The 27,946-nt window shown below is 42.6% G+C and overlaps 1 protein-coding gene across 6 annotated transcripts in view; it reads left to right on the top strand.

The window, feature by feature from the left end:
* The window catches only part of TBC1D30 (TBC1 domain family member 30), an 80,334-nt gene that overhangs the window by 25,544 nt on the left and 26,844 nt on the right, over positions 1-27,946 (top strand). For 3 of the 6 annotated variants that reach the window (XM_087442073.1, XM_087442072.1, XM_087442071.1), the window contains exons 1-5: positions 15,464-15,649; positions 18,767-18,828; positions 19,369-19,434; positions 21,247-21,372; positions 23,865-24,050. In XM_087442073.1, the coding sequence (XP_087298199.1) occupies positions 15,478-15,649; positions 18,767-18,828; positions 19,369-19,434; positions 21,247-21,372; positions 23,865-24,050 (612 nt within the window). In that variant the 5' untranslated portion in view covers positions 15,464-15,477. Of the gene's footprint in view, positions 1-15,463; positions 15,650-18,766; positions 18,829-19,368; positions 19,435-21,246; positions 21,373-23,864; positions 24,051-27,946 lie in introns of those variants that run through there. The other 3 variants (XM_087442070.1, XM_014786761.2, XM_087442069.1) reach the window with 1 other exon arrangement.

The following is a 27,946-nucleotide window of genomic DNA, read 5'->3' as shown; positions in this document are numbered from 1 at the left end:
CTACCCAGGATTGCCAGCAGGGGGCAGGCTTGCTCTTTTCTCTGATCCGGGACCTGGACTCCCTTCCTCCTGCCTGGTCTGTCTCTGATATCCAGCAGTTTTCTGATTTGTCACATCACACAGTTTCTAGAATCAGTTATGTAATATGATTAAAAACTAACAGAAAAGGGGCACAAAAGTCATTTCCTTGTTTTCTCCATACATCTTGACTGTTGGGGCAGACCTCTTTCAGCCCACATTGGCGGCCCTCTCTGAGCTTTTTCTGCCCTAATTCTGCCAAGATCACCCATGGAAGGTATAAGGGACTCAGCCTTCAACCCTTGTGATGTGGAGAGGTTTGTGGTCTTCAGGTGTCAGATGATGATTCTTAATAGAGCATTAATGAGGCTTCTCATGTTTGATTGCCACGTCAAGGTCCACAACACTCCAGCACTCCTACAGAAAGACATGGACTTCTATGGAGCTAAAGTCTACACACGTCTGTATTAATAGATTTGTTGTTGTTGTTCTTGGAAAGATGTGATAACACCTCCCTTTTAGAGGAGGAGCTAAATCTGCAACAGTATTGGGGTGTGAGTTCCAGAGTCCTGGATTCTGTTTTTGATGCTGGTTTTTCTGCAAATCATCCTGCCTTTGATTACTTGTTTGTAAAAACAGGATTCTTCCCGGGAAATTACTGGTGACTCCTCTTCAGGGTGTCTCATTGAGAAAATATTCTTCCCCTTTCAGAGGTTTTTTTTTTTTTTTTGTGAGGAAGATTAGCCCAGAGCTAACATCTATTGCCAATCCTCCTCTTCTTGCTGAGGAAGATTCGCCCTGGGCTAACATCTGTGCCCATCTTCCTCTACTTTATATGTGGGACACTGCCACAGCATGGCTTGACAAGTGGTGTGTAGGTCTGCGCCCGGGATCCAACCCTGTGAACCCTGGGCCACTGAAGCAGAGCACGCAAACCCAACCACTAAGCCACTGTGCCTGCTCCCCCTTTCAGAGTTTTAGTCGCTGTATTTGAGAGCGGGGAGGATTCACCCGACATCAGAAAATATAACAAATTTCCTAGGGAAATGACCATCTCTCTCTGCCATCACAGCCCGACCATTTGTTTTTATTTAGTTGCGATCAATTTATCCCTCTATATGAGTGAAAGTTGCACAATGAGTAGGTGTCTCCATTATAGTTGTTGCGAATAAGCAACCCCACCTGTGGGAAAACCAGTGAAACGTGAAATTTGCTCCACCTGCGTGGACCAGTCAACTTCGGTACCAAGTGGTATCCGTGTCCTCTCCGTGGGTGGCTGGGACCAAGCTCTCTTTAACTTTCCCATTAAATTAATGCTCCTTGCACTTGAATTTCAGTCTGTGTTGTACTTGAAACCACGTCCAGAGTGTGTGTCAGTGCCGTGAATATAGTTGGGGAATGTGAGCTTCAGAATGATGAAATGATCTGAGTTTTCCTAGTAAATCAATTCTAACTCTTATTCTTCTAATTAATTCATGGAATAATGAATTTTGAGATCCTTGGGGATTATCTAGTCCAAGATGCTCATTTGACAGATAAGGAAATTAGAAGCTCAGAAGGGTTAAATAAGATGTTTACAACCACCTCACACCCATTAGGATGGTTCCTATCAAAAAACAGAAAATAACAGGTGTTGGTGAGAATGTGCAAAAAATCAAAACCCTTTTGCACTATTGGTGGGAAAGTAAAATGGTGCTGCTGCTATGGAAACGGTATGATGGTTCCTTAAAAAATTAAAAATAGAATTACCATATGATCCAGCAATTCTGCTTCTCAGCATATACCCAAAAGAATTGAGAGCAGGGTCTCGAAGAGATATCTGTACACCCATGTTCATAGCAACATCATTCGTAATAGCCAAGGGATGGAAGCAACCCAAGTGTGCATTGATGGATGAAGGATAAAAAAAAAATGTGGTATATACATGTGGTGGAATATTATTCAACCTTACAAGGAAGGAAATTCTGACACAAGCTACAAGATGGATGAACCTTGAAGACATTATGATAAGTGAAATAAGCCAGTCACAAAAAGACAAATACTGTGTGATTCCCCTTATATGAGGTACCTAGAGTAGTCAAATTCATTGAGACAGAAAGTAGAATGGTGGTTGTCAGGGGCTGGGGTCTAGAGCTTAAAGGGTCTAGAGCTTCAGTTTGGGAAGATGAAAAGAGTTCTGGGATTGGTTGCACAGTGAGGTGAATGTCCTTAACACTACTGAACTGTGCACCTAAAGATGGTGAGGATGGTGAATTTTATGTGTATTTACCCCACACATAGAAAGATGTGTAGCCACATGGGTAGTTGGTGCTGTGTTCCTCTCAACTCCCTGTTCTGTGCTTGTCCTAATTTGCCATTCATGGCATTCTTGCCACGAAATTAATCATGAATCAAAAGCTAAAGCATCCTTCCCCCAACTGGTTCGTCACTGTCCTGAAAAATAATTTTCATTGTTGACGCGTGGATGCTGTTTGACTCTCCATCTTCCTCTCTTCCAGTCACTCGTTCCCGCCTCGGGCTCCAGGCAGGAGGAGTTAGCTGCGGTACTTAAAATTCACCATGTTCTCTCTTGCAGTGTGCTATTTCCTCTGCCTGGCGCTCTTCTCTCCACTACCTCTATACGGTAACTTCTATTTGTAGGACCCAGCTGAGGCGTTATCTCTTCTGGAAAGTACTTTGACCACATCGTCTGAATTAGGTGCTTACTCTTCAGGGTTGCCCTGGTCACATGGAATTGTCACTCTGTTTCCTGGTCTGCATCCCACACGGGACTGTACCTTACCAGCCTTGAGTTGCCAGTGTCTAGCATGTTGCTGGCACAGAGTAGGTGCTCAGAAATGTTTGCCAAAAGATGAACTGTATCTCGGAAGATGCTGTTATAAGGGAAACATATTCAAAACTGCTCAATACCAACTGCTGATCTGAAACCCTCTGGCTTTTATTTTTTTTAAGGACCTCTTATTTTTTTATTGTGGTGAAATACACATAACATAAACGTTGCCACCTTAACCATTTTTAAGTGTATAGTTCAGTCGTATTAAGAACATTTGTATTATTGTGCAACCATCACTACCATCCATCTCCAGAACTCTTTTCATCTTGCAAGACTGAAACTCTGCATCCAGTAACTCCCTATTCCTCCCTCTCCGCAGTCGTGGGCAACCCCCATTCAGTATTTTTCCTTTTGTGTCTGGCTTATTTCATTTAGCAGAATGTCCTCAAGGTTCATCCATGTTGTAGCATGTGTCAGAATTTCCTTCCTTTTTAAGGCTAAATAATATTCCACCATATGTATGTGTATATATATGTATATATAGCACATTTTGTTTATCCATTCATCCTTTGATGGACACTTGGGTTGCTTCCACCCCTTGTCTATTGTGAAATAATGCTCCTGTGAACATGGGGTAGCTCTGGCTTTTTAAACATGGCAAGCTTGTCCTTGTGCCTCCATGCAGTGCTACATAAAAAATACACCTTTAATACCCTGGATTCTTTACAGCCTCCTTCCTGAACCATTTTTCTCCATCCATCTGCTTTCTGTCCTGTTCCGGTCTCCCCAGCATTGATCTTGTGCCTTGTTTTCCTCACTTGAACTGCTTCTGTGGCTTCCCTCTGCATCTGATTCATACCCACCCCCTTGTTTGTGGCTTCGGATCAGTAACGCCACAAGTCTAGTCTGAAGACTTGCTTCTATACCTCATGGAGCTTGGGATCTCTTGACAGAATGTCTTTCCCTCCCTCTTCCTCCTTCACTTTCTCCTCCCCACCAGGCCTTTATCTTCCGCTTTTCCAGCGATTCCCATCAGAGAAAGAGGATTCGCTGGCAGCAGCCCTCCCATGCCCTTTTCAGCATGAAGCCACCCTTCCTTACCCTTCGCCCCTACTTCTCCCCCTCCCCCCATCTCCCATGATCACAAAGCCTTGGAGAAATGAGAAGTGACCTCCTGTACTAGAGATAACCGATAGCAAAACATAGCCCCCACTCCCCACAGCCCTTCTCAGTGGATCTGGGAGGGAGAGCAGTTGGTTTCACATCTGTTCTGATGGGGGCCGTCCTACTTCTCCATCATCATGTGCTCTCTGTTCTGGCAGCACCATCTTTTCTCCTCCTTCCTTCACTTCCCTCTAAACGTGTTCCTCCTCTGTCGCTCCCCAAAGTACCACTGGCATGAAGCTGGTTGTGAGTATGCACTTTACTGAAGGTTTCAGGGTAATGTGGAAGAGTGTTACAGCATGGGGGGAAACAAGAAATGGCTGACTGTTGTGTCTCAGACAATATTGTTCTTAAATGTTCTTTGGCCTTCTTCCCCTGGGAATTTTTTCCTGACAGTCTTTTCCTTGAGGCCCTAGTAGTCTGTTTTAGGGCTCAACTGTCCTTGCTGTTAGGAAGCCAGAAGACTTAGGAACCAGACGGTAAACCCGCATCACTGGCCTAACGTAATTTTTCCCTCATGGAAGAGGTAGCCGTAGATAAATTTGTCGCCTATAGCATTCTCTTTGGCTAAGGTTCACTTTGAATCAAATTATACACCCAATTTTGTAATGCAAGTGTTGGGCATACAGCAAGGGAGCCTCTGAAGCGTTGACTCACTGCATCAAAGCTTCAGCATCAGTAAGTGGTTAATGAGGTTTTTCTACTGTGTGTGATATTGTGCAAGAGTTTTCAAACACGTTTTTTAAAAGTCTGGGCAATTTGGTTTGAATCATTGCAAATGTTATCCTAACTTTGAGATACAGTGATTATGACAGCTGCTCCCTGCAAAAGAGGGAACACAACAATGGCACAAAAATTATTCGAGACTGATTATATCCCAAGTCTGCATCATTTAACATTTTCTATCTATGGAGAGGGTCTTTGGTTTGTTGCTTTCTCAGCTAATTAACCAGCTTCCTGTTTCCTGTTTCATATTTGGAAAATTATTTTTAGAGACAAATTGTGCCTGCTGTTTCTTGGGGGAACTTCAAGGTGGCCTGGATTTTTCCTGGATGAGTTATAGGGTGGGTCAATGCAGAAAGGAGTGCCCTATGAGGTCTCCACCAGGCACCATCTCTCTGTGGGCCCCATTTAGCTCCTATGTGCCAGCCATGTGTCATGTATATACAGCTGGTCTTCTGTAATCCCCACCTAAGAACTTCACTGGTTTCCTCTGGCATCGTGGGATGTTTTTGGTTAACTCGTAGTGCTAAGCTGACCTTGTTGAGGCTGCTTCTTTGTTATCTTTACCAGTATCTTGTTTGTTTTAGTAGGTAAATAATATCGGGGAGTTTGAGGCAATTATAGATGTTTCATTCACCTGGTAACATAAATGGGGCTGTGAATAAGTCTCCTTTTGGAACTTCCAAAATGTTCTTGATCCTGCTCAGATCAAAAATATCTAGTTATATTTTATTGGCTTAGTGGACAGAGTGTGGCTTTAGCGTGAGATGGACCTGGGTTCAAATCCCAGCTCCACTGCTTGACAGTTGTATGACCCTAGGAAGGGTATTTAACCTCTTGGTTTGTTTGTTTGTTTCGTCTTTCCTTTCTTCCTTCTTTCTTTCTTTCCTGCCTTCAGGAATAAAAAAAAAAATTAGAAAGGTGCAGGGAAAAATACAATATATTCCCATATTCCCACCACCCAGAATTAACTCTTTATATTTGAATGTATTTTCTTTTAGTCGTTTTCCCCCATGCTTATTAAAAAATTACCCTGATAATATATGTATACACTCCCCTTTTGCTCCCCCTTTCTCGAGAAAGAATATTTACCTTGTTGGGTTAAAATGAGATGTGATAATTAAAGCACCTGGCTCCATGCTGATCCACAGCAGACCACTGGCACATGTAGATGTTATTAGTTACTGATTTCCTCCTCTTATCCTTGCTTCTTTCTTTGTGCATCTCTGTTAGAAAATAGAGTCCTGGTACATTCACAAAATCATAAAGATGATATTTTTTGACCAGCTTTTTCTCTTTCTGGGATGTATTTGCAATCCCCAACTTGAGAAAGTGGTGATAATACATGTAGGAATGTAGACTACATCATAAAACTCACTTATATTGCAAATAATGGAAATTTATAGAGACCAGAACTTTCTAGGTCACATTTGGGAAACTCTTTAAAATAAAATGATTGAACCAAATTTTGAAAAGTTGCATGCATTATTAAACAAGCTATATAATATTGGAGGGATAGATTGAGAAGAAAATTGCTTACTTCAACTCTGCTGTGAAAGATTGACTTCTTGCTTGTAGTGATCTCGCAAAGCGAGCGGTTGTCAGGTAACTAATGCTGGGGTTTTATTAATTTGTGAAGAGCAGGGGAGGATTGACTTGACTGCATTCAAGCGAATTCTCCCCGAGTAACATGTTGAAAAAAATCAAGATCATGAAAAATGTGAGCAATTTCTCAATTTAAATTAATGTTCCTTTTTATGGACTTCCTAGACTGGTTTTGCAGTAAAATCTCTGTATCAAAATGGATGGTAACATAATTAAAGAGCAAAGAAGCTTGAGTGACCTGGTGGCATCGTTTGTAATCTACGACATGTTGATGTATAAGTTTAAAATGTCTTTCCTTTAAAAAATAGTCTAAGTGCCTTTAACACTATATATATATATTTTTTTTTTTTAAAGATTTTATTTATTTTTTTTTTCCCCCCAAAGCCCCAGTTAGATAGTTGTGTGTCATAGCTGCACATCCTTCTAGTTGCTGTATGTGGGACGCGGCCTCAGCATGGCCGGAGAAGCAGCGCGTTGGTGCGAGCCCGGGATCCGAACCCGGGTCGCCAGCAGTGGAGCGCGCTCACTTAACCACCAAGCCATGGGGCCGGCCCAGCACTATATATTAATAATATAGTAGGTACTATGTACATAGAGCTTACTGTGGGCCAGACAGTATGGAAAAGGCTTTACCTGTATCATTCGATCCTTAGAATAACCCCTATGAAGTGAGTACTTTAATTGTCCCATTTACTGATGAGAAGCTGAGGCCATTAACTTATCCAGGTTTACGTAGCTGCTGAGTGATGGAGCCACGTTTCAAACCCAGGCAGCTGGTTCTAGAGTCTGTGCTTTTTAGCTGCTATACTATGCTGACGGCCATTATATCCAGAATTTCAAGAGCATCTTTCACCTGATGAGTAGAGCAAATGTGTGATGTGTGAGCATCACATATTTTGGAAACTTGTCAAAGAGACTAAGAATAGTGTTTGTGGATTTTTTTCATACATTGCACAAATGTCAGTCAAAATTACTGTTCATAAACACATCTGCTTATTTCTCTTGTAGTTGAATAGAAAGTCCCTTTTTTACTGAGTGGGAACGTATGGCTGTCTCCTTAACATGATGAGTTTATGGTGTTATTTATTTATTTGTGAGGAAGATCAGTCCTGAGCTAACGTCTGCCGTTCCTCCTCTTTTTGCTGAGGAAGACTGGCCCTGAGCTAACATCCGTGCTGATCTTCCTCCACTTTGTATCCGACACCGCCACAGCATGGCCTGACAAGCGGTGCGTCGGTGTGCGCCTGGGATCCAAACCCAGGCCGCCAGCAGCGGAGTGCGAACACTTAACTGCTGCGCCACGGGGCTGGCCCTGGTGTTATTTATTTTTAATGTTCATGCACCAAGTGTCAACTGTGTACAGAGCCCCATGCTTGCTGCAGGCAGGGGAGGGGAAAGATCCAACAATGAATAAGACTTAGTTTCTGTGCTCAAAAGAGTTTATGATCTATTGAGAGGAGAAGGTCTGCCTATAAATAATTCAAGGGCATGGATGAATCAGGTGTGGGATTGGGAGAAGGGTGGCATATGGAATTCAGGTGTTAAGGCAGGTACCATTTTTAAATGTCCCGTCAGCAGGATTCCAACCTGATATTCTTTGTGTGTCATAGATGCAATTAAAAAAATCCTTCACTGAGTGCCTACTGTATATCAGGCCCTGTGCTAGAAAATTATTTTGAATTTTCCTAAAATACACTGTGGTACTTAGTTTTCAAGTATTAGGAAGGTTTAAAATTTAGGGAGACCAGAGGTAACTTTTTTAAGACATAACCTGTCCCCTCCCTAGGAGCTGGCATATCTGATTGATGGTGGCGTTAGGCCAGACTGATGTACTGCCGAATGACACTCTGTGGTAAGCTGAAACTAAAGACAGGGGTAATTAAAGGTGCCAGTGCTGCTATATTAAGTACACGAGTATAATTGGCCAATAATTGTATTGCTTCTAGAAGAGAAGGAACACATAGGGAGTGTATTTATTAAGAGCCGTCTGCTTCCTTAGGAGTTTTTCTCTATCACCAAAAGTTTAGGTTCACTTTCAAAAATGAGAACATACATATGACCATTTCCAAGGATACGCTGGTGGATTCCTGTATCTTTATGAATGTAAAGATAAAAGTGATGTAAATCAACAGATATGCTACTTTTTAAAACGCTGAGGCCTGTATTGACTGACACACCACCAGAGTCCTTCCTTCTGCCAGCCTCTGTCACCTGTGTACTTCAATAGATATGCACTTTCCTTTTAATGTAGTTCCTAACATGGTTTGAAATTCCTTTCTAATACCTGTCCTGGACTCCTATACAATGAGAATAATCATCTAAAGGTAATGTAAAATTCTTCATAAGTGCATAAAAATTCAATTTGTTCAGAATACTCTTTTTAAGTCCAGAAACTAGCATAATACATTTAAAAAATATTCTTAATGAGGACTGAAGCCAAAAGGATCTTTTTTGCTTTAACCTCAGTTTACCTGAAAATGTAACAATCCAAACCATGTTCTCCAAGCGTTACAGTTGGTCCACATTCATACTGGACTGAGGAATTCTATAGAGTAATAGGCTCTGAATATCAGTTGAACTGATCTCAGAGGGTCACAGCACTGGAAGCTGTTTTCCTGGTGTTGATTGTTGGAGGCCCCTCATTTAAATATCCTTTCACACACTCCTGACTCCTGGGCTTGAAGCCTTGGCCCGAGAACTCCAGAGGACAGGACATTTAAGACCTCCTGAGGCTGTGTGTTTTATGGCAGAGCATTCTTCAATTTTGCTGCTGTCTGCCTCTCTGTAACTCCTGTTGAACAGTTCTGATTTAGCCCTTGGGAGTAAACACGAAGCTCATCTCAATCGTCCTACCACGTGAGTGAGGGCACCAGGATAAGAAAGCACAAGAGGAGCATCTGGTGGGGGCTCAGAGGGGTGTTCCGGCCAGTCCCTGAGTTTCAGTGTGGTCAGGTCCGGGGTCCTCTGCTGGGCAGACTTCTGAGTGACTGCTAACCGGGACATTTTCACCTTTATCCTGTGCAACAACAACAAACACTAAGAGAAGCAGGCACCCAAATGTAAATGTAGTGAGTGTCTGCTTTCTACCTCTGCTGTGCAGGACTCTTGACTTTCATTATGCCGTTTAATTCTCACAGTAACTCAAATAAGTATCATTATTCTAAAGATGAGGAAACCAAAACCCAGAAATTAGGTAACTGGCTCAAGGCCATAGAGCTAGTAAGTGTGGGCAGTAGAATTCCAACCTCATCAGGCCACACGGTCTACATCTTCTCTTCTCAAGGAACCCAGCTGGGAGATCTAAGGCTCCCAGGCCAGACAAGCCAACATTAGCGTTGGTTCTGCTTTCTCTCCTCTTCCTGATACTTCTCTCTTCTTACCGTCAAAATTAAGCATATTCTTTTCAGAGGCATCGCCCTTCTCCTCTCTAGGAACATATATTTCTAAGCCAAACTAATCTGCATCTGTAGGAGAAACCTGCTCCTTTCATATCCCTCGACAGGGTCAAAAGAATCCGAGGATGGCTTGGTGTAAAAGGATGGGAAATCTAAGCTAGATAGTTAATTGTGACCAGGTTAAGCAATGATTTCATCTTCTAACGTGAGGGTCTAAGTCTTGAGTTCCACTCCTGATGTGGACATGAAGAGCTGATTACCACAATTATAAAAAGAGTGTGGATGAGCTTTGTCCTCTGCCTGTTTTCAGGTGAAATTTAGTAGTTGAATGAAATAAAGCTCTGGGAAGACACTGGGATATTCAGAACTCAGGAGGTGGTGGAGATAATGGTACCCTCCGAGTACTGGCATCAGATGTCAAGTGAACCTTCCACAGTGCCCCATCACCACCCACTCTGTCCCTCCCTCTGTAAACTGTAAGCTCCTTGAGGGTAGAAAATGTACTGAACTCATCCGTTTATTCCCCACAGACCATAGCACAATGCCTTCCCCACAGCAGCTGATGGATAAATGTTTATATCATGAATGAATGAATGGATAAAAGAAATATAAAGATGTCTTTATATGGTCAACATAAACCTACTTCAAGAGGTATTGAATCAATTTCAGTTATTTTGGGGCAAGAAAATACTTTGCAGAAAATAATAGGCCAAGAAGAACAATATAATAATTTCTAAAATCTTGGGTTAGTTATGCGACTGAGGTTACGGGGGCCGGGCTGCAGGGTTTTAAGTACATTTCCAGTATGGTACTCTGAAATGGGACTTCCGCTCCAGCTGGGAATGAAGTTTTTATATTAGGTGAGTTTTTAACTTAAACATTTCTGGTCTGTAAATAAAACTGGTTATTCTTACAATACTGCATCCAAAATATTTGAGTGTGTTTGGGGAGAACGTTAGGAGTGGTTTTGTTTTTGAAAATATCCGATGAGTGGGAATGGTCCTGAGAAAGCATAAACAGGAGCTCCCTGGAGGTAGAAGGTAGTGCTGAGTGTGCTCTGGTGTTGGAATTTCAAAGCTTTTCTGTTCCATGCGTGACAGAGTCCTTTCTCCGAAACAAACAAAGTACAAAAGCCACCCCGGATTGTCTTCAAGGATGCCTGTATTTAAATAGAGCAATAGGTTTTTATGACTGAGGGGAGAAAATCATATAGAAAGAAAATACAGTGTCCCAGGTACGTAATGTGATGTCAGATAATTGCAAGGTTTTTTCTTACCCCTCAGTTTCTTCCTGCTGCCCTGCCTCTCTGCCTCTTTCATGAGGAGAAAATGGTCATGATGCTCATCACCGTGAGCTCACGGCGTGTGGGCTCCGTCCCAGATCCTGAAATAATGAGTTGAAGGAACTACTCCTTACTCAGGCCCCACTGTTAGGTGGGTCAGAGTGTTAACTTCTTAGGGTACTGGCCACAGTTACTGTCCTTTCGGAGATATTATTTTTACTATTCAGGAATTGCTCACAGATTTCCAAAAACTGTGGGGAAAGCAGAGAGGAGAATAGTGGCTTTTATGCCACCAGAGCCCACGCTTTTTATTAGCATGAGTGCAAACGCCCCCATCTCTGCCCAGTGGGAGACAGCACTAGACCTGACGTCTGGTGGGATCTCTTCTGACGCTCAGAGACTCGGGTGCTAGTGAACAAACAGCTGCCAGGAGCCCTGCAGCTCTCAGGATGAGCTCCAGGCCCCTTCCCCAGAACAGACACCTCCCTGTGGTTTCTCTTCTCCTCGCAGCAGGCTTCCGGGGCTTTTTCTCTTGGTAATTGTCCCACTGGTTCTGTTCAGTCTCTGAGGATAAGCACGTAGGCCCTTTTTATTTTAAGACTTTACTGTTAAAAATAGCAGCATTAGGAATCACAAAAGTCCCAGACCTGATTCCCTTCTGGAAGGCCCGTGGGACAGAGCTTTTAGTCCTTATGTTGGGCTTTCTTTTCCTTCTGACTTCTTCCCTCTTTTCCCATTAAAGGAATAGTTTGCTCTCAAGGAAGCCTCCCTCACGGCACGTAGGCCTTGCTGGTGCAGGGGGACATCCTAGGGTCAGCCTGGGAGCTGGCATCTCTGGGGATGTTCCTCTCTGAGTCGGAGAGGGCATGTCCTCAAAGCACTTGTCATCTTTAGCCATTCTAAGTGACAGATTGTCATCCAATGTGGAGTTTTCACTGAGCCTTCCTTTTCCCAAATTGAGCCTAAATCGTCTCTGCTCTGGACCATGCTAAGGTACGATTTGCCCAAACTTGAATTCACTGGTACTATTTGATGAGTGAAGAGTGACGGGGAGTTGGCCTTGGCTGGACATCTCTCTAGCTGAGATTCTCAAGCAGAGTCCATGCTGGCATTGTGTCCTCTGCAAGTTGACTTCAGATGACATCTTTTGCTTTTAGAAAACAATATTCCAGACATGAATAAGAAACTCTGAGTCATACAATAAACATAATACTAGGCTTGTGCCACGGCTGCTTTTAGAACATTGTATTTTAGCTCTGGTTTAATTATCTGTTTGCTATAAAAGTTGGCAGTCTGGGCTTTCCTTGCCAATGTAAACAAAATAATATTATTTAATTCCCTCACTACTTCTTGGTATAATAGTAGAAACTCTTAAAAAAATTTCTTTTTGGCCAGTTTCAACTTGTCTGTAGTTTAGAATGTGAAGTTTTCAAGGAAGTTTTTTTTAACAGTCAGTTTGTCCTTGTAAGAAATCTAAGGGAGGTGAAATGGAATTTTCATTTTGAAAGTAAACAAGCCCCTGTCACTACTAGTAAGAAAAGTATTGTAACTGAAGAAGAACTTCAGATAAGAGGCCTTTTTGTCAGCCGTGACGCTTCTGGGTGAGACGGCAATCTCGGGTTTAGACTTCGGCTTTGGCGGTCCAGGAATTTGATTTCTTCAACTGAGAGTTGAGTGAACTCAGGGGTATTGACTGCTGTTAACCGGTCAGTACATTCTCTCCTCTGCAGCAGAGTCTCTACGGGAAGCCAAATGACATAGGAAGCCAAATGACAATCAAAAGTTTGCTTGATGCTCTGAGTGGCTTCTGTGAGCAGCCCTGGGAGCTGGGTGTCCTCTTCTCCACCCAGAGGCAGTGTTGTAGAGCAGAGCCCATGGCTCCTCCTCTTGGCCGATGAGGCTGTCTTTCCTGTTGGCCCAGTGCTACAACTGAGTGTGAATAGCCTCTCTTATTAAAAGAGAACATAAAAACCTCTAAGGTTTGAGCAGATGAGAACTCTGGAAGACAAGGCTGTGCCTGCAGTTATCAGCTTGTTCTGGATTTTCCCTCTCTTTCCCATTCTCCCCCTTTGATTCTGGATGTTCATCCCCATCTTCATTCCCAGGGGCCTGTTGTGCCCTCTAAAAAATTGGCCAAAGGCAGACATCAGACTTCTTTCTATTATTGTTCTCAGCATAGCTGAGATGGCTGGAACAGTTAATGGACAATTTATTAAAGTTAAGAGAAAGCTAAAGGAAAAAAGAATATGTACTAAAACTGTAAAAGTATCAGGCTGATGAAGGATAGATTTCTGTACCTGAGCTTGGTGTAAAATGTTGGGAAATCTAAGCCAAACAGTAATCATGACCAGGTTAAACAATGACTTCATCTTCTAAAGTGATGAGGCAGAGAACTGCCTTTTTCAGAGCGCCTTTACCTCAGTCAGGCAGGTGTAACTTAGTAGCTGACATATCCCTTATCAGCCTGGTTTATTTTTGCAGATGACTAATCTCATTTTAATAGATTCTTATATATGAAATGCATATTCCATGCTTAGAGCTGTACCATTTCTGACATTGTCCTCAAATTCTGGGGGCACCTCACAAAGTCCAGAATGTACTGATTACAAAAGAAGTGTGCAGAGTCATAAGAATGACTTCTTTTTTCAGCTCTTTCAGAATATCATTAGGAATGCATTTTAAAAATATTCAATACTTGTCAGTCAGTAGCAGTGATTGTTTCTGATACTCAAATTGTTCCACCTTGGGCCAAGAAGAGCCTATTCATGTGGCTCTTGTGTCCTTTTGAGATGAGCCCATTAGTCTTGGAACACTTCCTTCCTCTCTGAGCTCATCAAGGTGTTTCAGGCTCATCTTGTGCTTTTTCTGGCCCAAATCTGGAATCAGTATCACCATAAAGGAGCCCTGGTTTCTTTTAGTGGGAACTGGTTTTTAGAGACCACAACCTGGGTCCTGGGGGTGTTAATTGCTGCAGGGTTGTCCTTACTTCTATACCTATTCAGTGGATATATATGTACTTTTGAAAAGAAAAAAGATGAGTTCATACTAATATTTCCAATTTAAATATACTATTGCAGGATTTTAAAAAAACGTAATTTCTTTGTACACTTGTATTTTCTGTTACACTGAAAACATCTTGGTTCCTTTTGACATTAACATTATTTGCTTTATCCTGTAGTGTACATAAGAATTAGAAAAATAATACCAATATTAATAACAATAATGCTACTGAATGAAATTTAAGATTTCTTTGCAGTTCTACTTGCCCTTGGAGTATATACCACCATTGATGTCTAGTCATAATAGGGTATTCCAACAACATATTAGGTTTTCTTGTGTTCTCATGCCATCAGTGGGATAGTCAGTGAAGTTTGTTTTCATTCATTTTCAATTTTTGGTGTTTTCTTTCTACTTAATTGGTTAATATTATTAATATAACATGTTGTTCCTGAGTCAAAACTATGTAAGGCACATCCAGAGAAGTCTGTTTTCCATTCCTGTCTCTTCCATCCTGTTCCCGCCCATATAAATACTGTTAAAATTAGGTTTTGGCTTATCCATCTAGTGTTCCTTTCTAAATGTTGGCAATTACAAATATCTTTGTATGGCCCCCACATCCTTTCCTTCCTCATTCATTTTCATGATTAATATTCCATTGGTGAATGTTATAGTTTTAAGAATGGCTTTTTTTTTTTTTCAGTAACGCTAGCTAATAGTTCTGAACTACTAAAGTCTGTCTGGAGAGATGAGGAAATACTCTTTAAAAACTCTTTTTAAATGGGAGCACTTTTCTTTTTTTTTGAAGCCCCTCTTCCAAGAGAAACAACCATTATTATTACTATTGTTTTTTACATGCTTGCCAGGCCGCTCTAAGCTGCCGGGAAAGAGTTGACCACAACTGGGGAAGAAGCTTGTGCTTCTCTGCCGCGCTGCCAGCTTCGTCCTGCGGTCGGCTGACCGTCCCTTCCGACGCTGCTCCGAGGAGGTGGGGGCTTGCGTCTCGCTGGTGTTCTGCACCTGAGACCTGCTCCCTTTGCTGCCTCCTCCAGCCGTCCCAGGTCTTGGGAGAGCACGGGACTCTCTGTCGCTGCTTCTGGTCCCGGGCGCAGTTGCTCACCCGCCCGCTCCCGGGCTCCGGGCTCCGCGGCTCCAGGGCTCCGGGCGCGCGGCAGCCGGAGCCGCCCCGCCTGCGCGCGGTGATGCCGGGATTGGGGGCGGGAGCGCCGCCCTCGTCTCCCGCGCCCGCTCGCTCGCTCCCGCCCTCCCTCCCCGCCCCGAGCCCTGTCCTGCCTCAGCCGTGCCGGCTCCGCACTGCAGATGCGCGCCGGCCGCTCCGCGCTCGGCGGCTCCCGCGGCGCCCGGCAGAGCCCCACGACCCCCGAGCGCCGGCCGCGCTCTCGCTGGCCCAGAGCGACCCTCGGCCGAGCCGACTCGCGGGGCCCCGCGCGCAGCCGCTACGCCCGCGGGGCGGCGGGGACCCAGGCGGACGGTGCCGCGCCGGGGCTCGGGGCTCTCGGATGCGGCAGGACAAGCTGACCGGCTCCCTGAGGCGCGGCGGGAGATGCCTGAAGCGGCAGGGCGGCGGCGGCGGCGGCGGCGGCGGCGTGGGCACCATCCTGAGCAACGTGCTCAAGAAGCGCAGCTGCATTTCCCGGACCGCGCCCCGGCTGCTCTGCACCCTGGAGCCGGGTGAGCGCTCGGCTGCGGAGGGGGCGCTGGAAAGTCGCGTGGCACCCCCGGAGCTGGTGCTGCTCGCGTCTCTGCCTCAGCTGGACTCGGGCTAGGCCGGGGAGCGCCCGCGGCCGCCCGGTGCTGGACACCGCGGCTCGGCGCAGGCGGGGCTGGGTGGGCCTGGGAGGGCAGAGTGCACACCAGGGCCGGCGGCCTCCCAGGGCGCGGAGGACCGGCTGCTCCCGCCGGCTGCCCGCGGACCCCCACCCCGCGGCCTGTGTGCGGTCCAGCCCAGCTGGTGCCGGAGCTGCTGCTGGTGAGCTGTGCGCTCGGCCTTCTCCGCGTGGTGGGGAAGTGCTGGCGCCTGCCCGGCTCATCAGAGGCCCCGCCACCATTTGTGCTCCGGGCTTGCAAGAAGCCAGACCCTGAGAGAGGTGTGTGAGGCGGAGAAAGGCACAGGTTTATACTTCGGGTCGGAGGGCAAGGCAGTGGTTGTGAAGGAAAAATCGGGTGCATTTTCCTGAGGGTCCCTTCGGTGTGAGTGCCGGGGCCAGCTCTCCTGGGGCCTCTAATTTGTGTGGTCGGGTGGGGAGCGGGCAGGAAACACTCCTGCAAGGAGAGATCCTTTCTTATGAAGTCGCGGAGCGCGCCTGGCCGTGCTAGGCGAGGCCCTCTCTGCTGTCAGCCTGTGTTTACACATCCTTGCTTCTCCAGACTGCATAACTCCGCGTCTGCTCCACCAGCGGCATCCCTCTCCGGGGTTTTGTGAGCCTGGCGCGGGCGCCTGGGCATAGAGCTTTTTGGCAAGGGGTGGCGGCTGTACTCGCACCCGTGCTTAGCGCTCGTCTGTCCCTGGAGTGGCACCAGCTGGGTTCCAGGCGGGTTCGTCCTCCTCCGACACCCGCCTCCCAGCGCGTTCCGGGACCTAGTATCCTGAGGCTGCAGGGGAGAATCTGCCCAGGCACTGATCCCCAAAGGGTGGAACGCGTCGCTGCCTTTCCGAACCTCGTGGTTTCTTTGTTTTTCTCCCCAAGGAAGTGTCTGGTTGCAGAGACTGTAGTATTTATTCGCCGTCTGCCTTTACCCTTAAAAAAAAAAAAAAAGACTCCTTCCCGCGTTAAAAGTGTTTTGTATTTCTGAATCCAGAACAACTGTGATTATCAGATGAAACATAAACCTTCTCCCCTTACTTATTCAGTTAGAAGAAAAGAGATGAAAATGACCTGATTTCAGCTTTTGCACGCAGGCGGTGAATGATCAATTCCGGTTAAATCCTGTGACTCATTTTTGACCATGAGAAAATAACTGTGGTTTTGACTAGCCCCAGCCGAGTTTTAGCCCAGCGAGGCAATCGGCATGATGCCCAGCAGGTGCACTGAGACCGTCAAGGGAGCATATTCGGTCATACACACAGGGAATCCGAGGCTTTTAGGTCGAAAAGAATAATTCGACGCGGGACCGAATTTCCTGGTCTTTGTTAAAATAAAGCAAACGTCATGACTGTAGGCTCCTCCATTCAGCACCCCGCATCTGGACAGCAACCTCACAGACACTTTTGTGGCCATTGTATTGTTGCAATGCACTGAGGCGGGACTATCACTTAAACCATCTCAGAGCGATGAGAATCCGTGGGGCTACTTAATATACCTTCGGAGAAGAAAAGCTTGTCAGGCAGAGTATGGTTGTGGCCCTGAAGCTTTGAAAAGAAATATCAGGGCATAGATTGGAAGCCTGGGATTCTCTACCACAGCTTGACTTTAGAAATCTAGGACCCAACTCATGTATTCACAGTATTCTTCTATGACTCCAAGAAGGGCCTCTGCATATTGTCATAGGCTTGGGCAAATCAGACACAGCTCTTTTCAGCTTCTTGACTCCATATAGATGTTTTTAAAAAGACAAGTCTACTGTATTATTATTATTTTACAGATTCCAAGCATTGTTCTTATCTACATACCAGCCCCTAAGTGGAAGTTGTGGAGAGGTTTTCAGTATGCCTAGTCTGCAGTTAACATCTTAGAAGCAAAAAGGTCGTCATAAATGACAATTATAAATTGTAAAACTGAATGCTATTGTTAATGTTTGTTGTCTCTTGGTCCTTGAACTTGGTCATTTCATTGATTTTGAAATTGTAGAAAAAAGAATATATAGCATTTTCAGATTTAATTATATTATTTTTTACTAGAATTTAAGTGGGAGTAAAAATTGTCATGTAATTTCACTTCAGTAACAACAGCACATACTTCTAATATGGAATTCTGAATAAAAATCCAATATGAATGAATATAGCATATAGTCTTTATATATTATAAGCATATAGTCTTTATATAGTCTCCTATTTATTTACTTCTATCCATAGATTTGGGATTTGAGTCAAAGAAGTTTATCTAAAGTTGTAGATAACTTGGAATTAGAGTTTTTCAGTTATATTCTTAGCTTATAGTCTATAATTAACCATACAAACTGTTTTATCTTCAATGAATGAGTATATTATGACAGAATTTTAAAACATACGAAAATCTCCCAGTAGGATTGTTAAAATGGATTCATCCATAAGTGGCAAGGCAATGACATTATTTTTATAACTTTTGATGTTCCACTGAAGTTTCCTTAATAGACTTAGTTCATGCATTCTGTATGTCAAACATAGTGTAAGTAGAGAATTCTCTTCCAAAGTTTTATGAATATCAACTATACCATGCTAGGTGATTTACAGTTAATCTTCACAACAGTCTACTGAGAAAGACGTTATTATCCTCATTTTAAAGACAGAGAATTGAGACTGAGGCAGGGTAAATAACTGGTTTGACTCTAGGAACCAGAGTTGAGTGGAAGTCTGTAGGATTCCATGCCTGTGGTATAATTTTTTTGTTCCTGTTTTGCATTACTCCAGACAGCTGTGGAGACCACCATCCTATGTGATAAGCTCCATTCTGTTGCCATAGGATATTTTTCTATTTTAATAATCAATATTCTTACTTTTTCTTTTAACAAAATTGACTAAAATTTAGTAAAAATAAGTGTTTTAAAAATTTTATGATGATTCAATAGAATTAGGTTAATTTTTACTTTTATTTTTCGTATAACTTGTCATTTTCTCCCAAAATAACAGTTATTTATATATTTTTCTTTTAGGAGTTGACACGAAGTTGAAGTTCACTCTTGAGCCATCTTTAGGTCAAAATGGTTTTCAGCAGGTAACTTTATTTTTGGTTTTGAAAATACTTATTTTATGGTATCTACAGGGTACACTGAGATATATTCCCTAAGTGGGAAAATTGGCATATACTTTGATATGCATGAGAAGATGAGTCAGTTTTTAAAATTATAGGTAAATTAACTTATGAAGCTACAAGTGGCCTGGGTTTATACTTGCAATGAAAAATTTTGTGCTTTCTATTAGTGGTGCAAGTGTGAAAAAAAAAGTCAAAAACCATATGTCTATTATTCTGAATCCATAATACACGTTTTGGTTTCTGAACCAGAGCTTCCCGGCTATTGTGTGTGTGCTGCAAATGAGTCACAGGTGTGTTAAGGGTACCTAAGGTTGGGGGGGTGGTTGGGGCAGTCACAGTCCTCAGACCAGTCATTTCTGGCTGGAAGAAGCTCTGACTGTTTACCCCAGTGTGCTGTACAAATTTTATCATACTCTACAGATGTCAGGATGGGAAAAAGGCTGAAAAGTGCTTCTCCAGGTCAATATTATCACTTTGCCAATATTTCTTTTTTGTTCGTAGTGGTATGATGCTCTCAAGGCAGTTGCCAGACTATCGACAGGAATCCCAAAGGAATGGAGGAGAAAGGTGAGGAGGATTTGTAGGGCTAAAATATAAAAGGACCATCACCCTTTCCCTCTTTATAGTGTCTGGAATGTCAAAAAGGATATTCTAGATTTATAATTTAAAACCTGTCTCTCTTCATTATTCATTTGTTCAATAAGTTTTTATTGATTGTCTGTTCTGTGCCAGGTACTGTTCTAGGTATTGGGGATACAGCAGTGGAAAAAAAAAAAAACAGACCAAAGTTTTTGTCCTCGTGGAGCTTACAATGAATAAAATATAAAGTATGTCAGATGGTGATAAGTACCATGGATAAAAATAAAGCAGAGAAAGAAATAAGGAGAGTGTGGAGGAATGGGGATAAGGAGGTGGAATTTTAAATAGCACGGTGACATTTGAATGGGGCCGCAGGAGGTGTGCAGCTACCTGGGGGAAGAGAACTCCCAGCAGAGGAAGGCCCGCAGGCAGGAGCATCTGAGGAGTGTGCAAACGAAAGCCAGAGGCCAGGTGGCTGAAGCACAGTGAAGGGGAAAGCAATTGGAAAGAAGGTCACAGAGGTGATGTGATGGGACCAGGGGGATGGCAGATCATGTAAGACCTTGTGGGACATAATGGGACTTTTGCCCACCGTGAGATGGGAAGCATTGGGAAGTTTTGAGCAGGGGAGTAACACGATACGACTTATATTTTGAATGGACTGCTCTGGCTGCTGACTTGGGAATGTGAGGGACAAGGGCAGGAGCAAGGATACCAGGAGAAGACTAGCACTAATTCAGGCAAGAGATGGATCAATCAGGCTTGTGGTCATGGAGATGGAGAAGGGGTCAGATTCTAGATATGTTTCGCAGGCTGAGTTGACATGAATTCCTGTTGGATTGAATATAAAGTGGTGGAGGGATGTCAACGATGACCTTGAGATTTTGGCCTGAGCTACTGGAAGAGTAGAGTTACTGTTCACTCAGATGGGAGGAGCAGATGAGTGTGTTTGTGTGTATGTATGTGTAGTTGAGGGGTGGTGATTAGATGATTGGTTTTGGATCTGTTACGGTTGAGATGCCTGTTAGATTATCTAAATTGAAGGTGTTGAGTGGGCATTTGGACATATGATTCTGATGCTTGGGAGAGAAGTCTGGCTGGAGATATTAATCAGTGTCACTCCTGCTAAATTATATTCAAATACCAAGACTTGAAATGCTTTCTTAGTATATTAGTTTGTAAACCTAGTCTTAAACTCCTAGAATTTGAACACTGGGGGTCCCTCAAAATATACATTAAAAATGGCATTATGCAATACATCTTTCAGAAACAGCTTTTCAGGACAAAGTAATCAAAGGAGTAAAAATATCCAGTTTCTCTTAAAAAAGATATTCATTATGGGAGCCCATCTGTCAGTTTTTTTTGTCTGTATGAGAGAGGGATGATTTAAAGGCAGAGGCCACTCTGAAAAAAGGCCCGTTCTCCATGAGTGGCCAGGTGGCTCTTGCCCAAGCATAGAGAGCAATTCAGAGCCAAGGATAACAAACTCCTGAGATAATACAGCTAATCCAGTGAATTGAAATAGACTCTGAAATTGTTTTTTGTTTTCTTAACAGTATCCCTCATGGCTGGATCATTGTTTGGTACATGGTAGGAACTCAACAAATATTAATTGAAAGGCCCTACTTGGTACAATTCAGTACAGCAAACATTCAATGAAAAGTAGATTTATGCATGTGGGCTGTGTCTGGTCTGGGATCAGTTCCCATTTTCTTGTTGGACGCAATAACTATTTTTAATAAAGAAAGGTGAAATTATGTCTTTTACTTTAGCATTCTTCTTTATCTATTAATGTTTTAGGTTTGGTTGACCTTGGCAGATCATTATTTGCACAGTATAGCCATTGATTGGGACAAAACCATGCGCTTCACTTTCAATGAAAGGAGTAATCCTGATGATGACTCGATGGGCATTCAGATAGTCAAGGTAATGCCCCTGAGCGTGGCCTGCTGTCCTGCCTCAGAGGGGAGATTCTAGGAGCCAGATGTTTCCTGGACAGAGGCTCAAACCTTATGGTCTGAATATTTTCTGCTTCCTCGTTTCATTAGTTAACAGCCTTTTAATGGGGAACTTTGACTATGCCTTGTCTTCATAAATTTGTATGTTGCCGGTAAGAAGAAAATATTTACATTCATATTCAATTTATTTATCTTGCTCACTTGATAGGAGATTGAAATTCCTTTTTTTTTTTTTTTTTAAGCCTGGATCAGTGCAGTTCACTGGATTTTTGCATAAAAGTCACTGATTGAGAAATTTAAAGTTATTTCCTATTAGAATAATTGGGCTCTTATTAGGGTCTTTGATAATTTCTTCATTGTCAGTTTATGGAAATAGTTAGATTGACTGGGAGGTCAGCTTTAAACCAGGTCGTCAAGGGTTCAAGCCAGTTGTAGAGGCAGCTGTGATCTGCCTGCTGGGATTATTACACTTGCTGACAGCCTGATACCCAAAGCTGAGGATGCTGGTTCAGTTTGATCCCACTGTCGTTCTCTTACATAAGCCTCCAGCACATGGTTTTTGATTTTATATGAGTACATTAGAGTGTAATTAAGCTGGTATTTTATTTTATTTTATTTTTTTCTCTCTTTTTTTTTTTTTTTAATTTATTTTTCCCCCAAAGCCCCAGTAGGTAGTTGTATGTCACAGCTGCACATCCTTCTAGTTGCTGTATGTGGGACGCGGCCTCAGCACGGCCGGAGAAGCGGTGCGTCGGTGCGCGCCCGGGATCTGAACCCGGGCTGCCAGCATCGGAGCGCACGCACTTAACCGCCAAGCCACGGGGCCGGCCCTAAGCTGGTATTTTAAAAGGAAAGTTGTTTCATCTAAATTTTGGCCATTGGAAGATGGCTAATGTTTTGGCAGAATTGAAGATATTTTTTTCATGAGGAAGCACTGTCTAAAAGGAGCTACTTTCTGATCTCACTTGGTCTGTTTCAGACACATGCTAACAATAATGATGGAACTTTATTTTGTGTGCTTGAAAAGCCTTTGCTCTATCCACATTTGAGTGGTTTATTTGGAGTTTCAGAATATGTTTTTCAAGAGATGAGGCATTCCATATTTGAAATATTTTCTTTCTCTGTAAATTGTGAATTAAGGCAATGAACATTTTATAACAATCATGTTATTAAGAGGATCTTTCATTTTTCTCATTGAAATGAATGCTATGTCAGTAAAATGACTTCAGCTCCTAAAAATCATAGTCTCTGCTTGATTATTAAATGATGGATTTTGCCTTCTTTAAATATTAAAGCACAGCAAATGTTTCTGTCCTTTTTACTCAAGTTTATAAAACAATTTGTATAGAATGATTTTTTTTTTTTTTTGTGAGGAAGATTACCCCTGAGCTAACATCTGTTGCCAATCCTCCTCTTTTTGCTGAGGAAGACTGGCCCTGGGCTAACATCTGTGCTCACCTTCCTTTACTTTATATGTGGGACACCTGCCACAGCATGGCTTGATAAGCAGTGTATAGGTCCATGCCCGGGTTCCGAACCTGTGAAGACCAGGCTACTGAAGTGGAGTGCACGAACTTAACCACTACACCACCAGGCCGGCCCCTTGAATAGAACGACTTTTTTCTATCTTGGACAGAATGATTTTTCTGTCTTTTGATAGTACAGATTGCATTTTTTGCTATTTTGGTTTTGCTCCTTAGTATTATTTAGCGTTTTGATAGCTGAATATTATATCATTTTTTAGTAGAAAGGAATAATGCTAGCATCTTTCATACATGTGTTGAAATGACTGTTATTTTATCTGAGACATGTTATTAAAACAAACTATCAATTTGTATGGAATTATAATGTAATTTTTGTTAATTCTGAGTCACTTTTTGTGTTAATTCTGGAAACCCTTTAAGTAGAAAATTTGCCTGACTGAAATTTCCCTTGAAAATGTCTCTTAGTCAACTACATCTCAATAAAATGGGAAAGAAAATTTCTCTTAGCATATTAGAAAACATTAGGAAAAAGAAAACTAAAAGATATTGTTTTGGCCCATGTGTATAAGGTGCATATACATTTTTTAAAACTAAAATCCATTCTAACTAAATCCAACTAAAATCTGATTCTGTTTAATGCTGAGGCAAAGAAATAACTAAAGATTTTTTTTTTGGAGAGAACGGAAAGAGTTACTTTACTTTATTATTTAAAAAAAAAAAATTTTTTTTTTATAATTTTATTTATTTATTTATTTTTCCCCCAAAGCCCCAGTAGATAGTTGTATGTTATAGCTGCACATCCTTCTAGTTGCTGTATGTGGGACGCTGCCTCAGCATGGCCGGAGAAGCGGTGCGTCGGTGCGCGCCTGGGACCCGAACCCAGGCCACCAGTAGCGGAGTGCGCACACTTAACCGCTAAGCCATGGGGCCGGCTCTAAAGAGTTACTTTAAAAAATATTGTTTCCTCCCATTTCAGGATCTTCACCGCACAGGCTGCAGTTCTTACTGCGGCCAGGAGGCTGAGCAGGACAGGGTTGTGTTGAAACGGGTCTTGCTGGCCTATGCCCGATGGAACAAGAATGTTGGGTACTGCCAAGGTTTTAACATCCTGGCTGCACTAATTCTGGAAGTGGTGGAAGGCAACGAAGGGGATGCACTGAAAGTGAGTATCAGGCTCTGAAAAAGGCGATGAAGTTCTTATGAGACAAAAAGACTGGAACTCTGCTTTCTCTTCTCTGATGCCCCACCCCCTTCCAAGGTGGTACACCTGCGTAATTACCCGTGATAGCATTTCCCCCAGGTTAAAGCCAGGTCAAGTGACAGACTCATGTAGCTGCCAAATGTGAGGAGAATGGTCATGTTTTTAGTCTTACTTATAAGACATCATATTTTTAAAGCAAGTTAAATACTAATTGTATTAATTACCCATTGCTGCATAACAAATTAGCTGCTTAAAACAGGAAACATGTATTACCTCACAGTTTCTCTGGGTCAGGAATCTGGGTGTGACTTAGCTGACTTAGTCACATCACTGTGACATTCAAATGTTGGCTGGGGCTGCAGTCTCATCTGAAGGCTCAACTGGGGGCTACGTTCACTGTGAAGTTCGCTCATGTGGTTGTTGGCAAGATTTAATTCCTCACAGGTTGTTGGACTGAGGGCCTCGGTTCCTTGCTGGCTGTTGGCTGGAGGCCTTTTTTAGTTTCTTGCTGTGTGGGCCTCACAACATGGTGGCTGGCATCCCTCAGAGTGAGCAAGAGAGTGAAAGAGAATGAGCAAGGCAAAAGAGATTAAGTTACAGATTTGTAGCCTAATATCAGAAGTGACATTCCATCATTTTGCCATATTCTGTTTATTAGAAGCCAGTCACTAGGTCCGGCTCATACTCAAGGGGAAGGGTTTATACAAGGGTGTGACTCCTAGGAGGTGGGGATCACCAGGGGTCATGTTAGAAACTGCCTACTCCACTAGTTATGCTTAATTCTGGTTGGATCTTCTTATTGGGTTGCTTTCCTCTTTCATACCTGGGGCGAGGTATGGAGGAGGTAGGCTGAGAATGAATATCTGTGATGGAAGGGGTTTCCATGGAGAAAGGTTATGGAAGTGAATTATATTTATTATCTTTTGATCTTGGATGCCTAAGACCTTTATTAGTAAAAAAAAAAAAGAAAAAAAAATGCTATAAATTCTTTGAGATGAGACACAGCAATTGAAGCTTATAGGTCTGAATATGAGTCGGTGTGAGTCACCAGAAATAATCCTTATGAGAAATGAAGCATTTCACCTGTGCAGGATGACCACGGCCTTATTTGCTTGGGGCAATATGGGGTTGCTAATTCGTCTTTGAACCCTTGAACTGCTGTTGATTGCAATGCTTTGTGGTGGATGGGATGGGTACTTAGTCTTTGTATTCAAGAACTGCCCCACCCCCCACTCTGTGTTTGATTGTGATGAATACCTTAGTGATAGTCTCAATCACTGACTCATGTCATAGGGAAAAATAAACCAACATTCCTCCTAGTTTTATACACATCATGGTAGAATTAATTATAAATCCAGCCTGACATGATCTAAATCTGTATTCACCCTCTCCCTTTTTCCTTCATGTATTTAAGGAAACAGCTTTGAAGCTACTTCTTCATCAAATAGGTGGGGGTGGCGGGGGAAGGCAGTGACAAATCAAATACATGAGTTTAAAACATTTTTTATTAAGAAGCAATTTTGTTTACTTGATCTATCAGCTGAGTCAATTTTTTTTTGATGTAATTTGTGTGACTATAAAATTAGAACTGCTCTGTTGAAAAGTAGGAGTAAACAATTCAGGTTAGGTGGTGGGTGGAGAGGTTTGGGGAAGTGGATATCCATGCCAATCAAATCATGAAAGGCTCAGTGATACTTAAAAAGCTAAAAATTCACATAAAAAGATGAATTAGATAGAGCTGAGAAACTGAATATTTATATTTTTGCTCTAAGAAAATGAACTCCGTGGAATGAAATGACATCATTGTTATTTAGGAATCTTGTGGTTAGGCATTTAATATGCAGAGGAAGTTTGGATTCATGAAGAAACACTTCTGATGCAAAGGACAATATTGGTGTCAGTGTTTTTCCACCAGCTATTTTGGCTTCTGCAAGTTGTAATTATTAGGGAAATATATAGTTTATTAGAAGTAGCTAAACCATGTTTCCTGCTTTTCAGCACTTACTGTTTTTTCTTAGTAACTTTTAAATTATTTGTTAGGAATTTTAAGCTCCCCCATTATTTATCTTTTTAGAACTACTTAATTTTTTTTAGAGCAGTTTTAGATTCACAGCAAAATTGAGAGTAGGGTACAGAAATTTCTCATAAACCCCTCCTCTACTTATGCACAGCATCCTCCATTATCAACATCACTCACCAGACGGTATATTTGTTAAAATCGATGAACCTATGTTGACACATCATTATCACCTAAAGTCCATAGTTTACACTAGGGTTCATTCTTGGTGGTACATTCTATGGGTTTGTAAAAAAGTATAATGACATGTATTCATCATTCTAATATCATACAGAGTATTTACACTGCCCTAAAAATCCTCTGTGCTCTGCCTATTCATCTCTCCCCTTCCCCACCCTGGCAACTGCTGATGTTGTTTTGCTTTTTCCAGAATGTTATATAGTTGGAATCATACAGTATGTAGCCTTTTCAGATTGACTTCTCTCACATAGTAATATGCATTTAAGGCTCGTCCGTGTCTCCTCATGGCTTGTTAGCTCATTTCTTTTTAGTGTTGAATAGTATTCCATTGTCTGGATGTATCACAGTTTACTTATCCATTCACCTACTGAAGGACATCTTGGTTACTTCCAAGTTTTTGGCAAGTTGGAATAAAGCTGCTATAAACGTCCATGTGCGGGTTTTTATGTGGACATAGGTTTTCAGCTCCTTTGGGTAAATACCAATGAGTGTGATTTCTGGATTGCATGGTAAGAGTATGTTTAGTTTTAATTTGAATTTCCCTGATGACATATGATGTGGAGCATCTTTTTTTTTTTTTTTTTAAAGATTTTATTTATTTATTTTTGCCCCCAAAGCCCCAGCAGATAGTTGTGTGTCATAGCTGCACATCCTTCTAGTTGCTGCATGTGGGACGCGGCCTCAGCATGGCCAGAGAAGCAGCGCGTCGGTGCGAGCCCGGGATCCAAACCCGGGTCGCCAGCAGTGGAGCGCGCTCACTCAACCACTAAGCCACGGGGCCGGCCCTGGAGCATCTTTTCATATGCTTATTTGCCATCTGAATATCTTCTTTGGTGAGGTGTCCGTTAAGGTCTTTGGTCCATTTTTAATTGGATTATTTGCTTTCTTATTGTTGCGTTTTAAGAGTTCTTGGTATATTTTGGATAACAGTCCATTATCAGATATGTCTTTTGCAAATATTTTCTCCCGTTCTGTGGCTTGTGTTCTAATTCTCTGGATGTTGTCTTTCACAGAGGAGAAGTTTTTAATTTTAATGAAGTCTGGCCTATCAATTATTTCTTTCATGGATCGTGCCTTTGCTATTGTATCTAAAAAATCATCACCATACCCAAGATCATCTAGGCTATTTTGTCTTCTAGGACTTTTATAGTTTTGCATTTTACATTTAAGTCTGTGATCTATTTTGAGTCCATTTTTGTGAAAGGTGTAAAGTTTGTGTAGATTCATTTTTTTGCATGTGGATGTCCGATTGTTACAGCACCATTTGTTGAAGAGACTATTTTTGCTCTATTGCCATTATTTATCCTAATTTTTTTTAAAGATCTAATGTTTGGTCTTTAAAATACAGTAGTTTGGGGCCGGCCCGGTGGCACAAGCAGTTAACTGCGCTCGCTCCGCTGCAGCGGCCCAGGGTTCGCCGGTTTGGATCCCGGGCACACACTGACGCACCACTTGGCAAGCCATGCTGTGGCAGCGTCTCATATAAAGTGGAGGAAGATGGGCACGGATGTCAGCCCAGGGCCAGTCTTCCTCAGCAACAAAAGAGGAGGATTGGCAGATGTTAGCACAGGGCTGATCTCCTCACAAAAAAATAAAATAA

The sequence above is a fragment of the Ceratotherium simum genome, chromosome 17, assembly GCF_057802395.1.
Source record: "Ceratotherium simum simum isolate JZ-2026a chromosome 17, ASM5780239v1, whole genome shotgun sequence".
Taxonomy (NCBI): Eukaryota; Metazoa; Chordata; class Mammalia; order Perissodactyla; family Rhinocerotidae; genus Ceratotherium; species Ceratotherium simum.
Note: the sequence above shows the minus strand (reverse complement) of the source record. Positions and strands in the feature narration are given on the sequence as shown.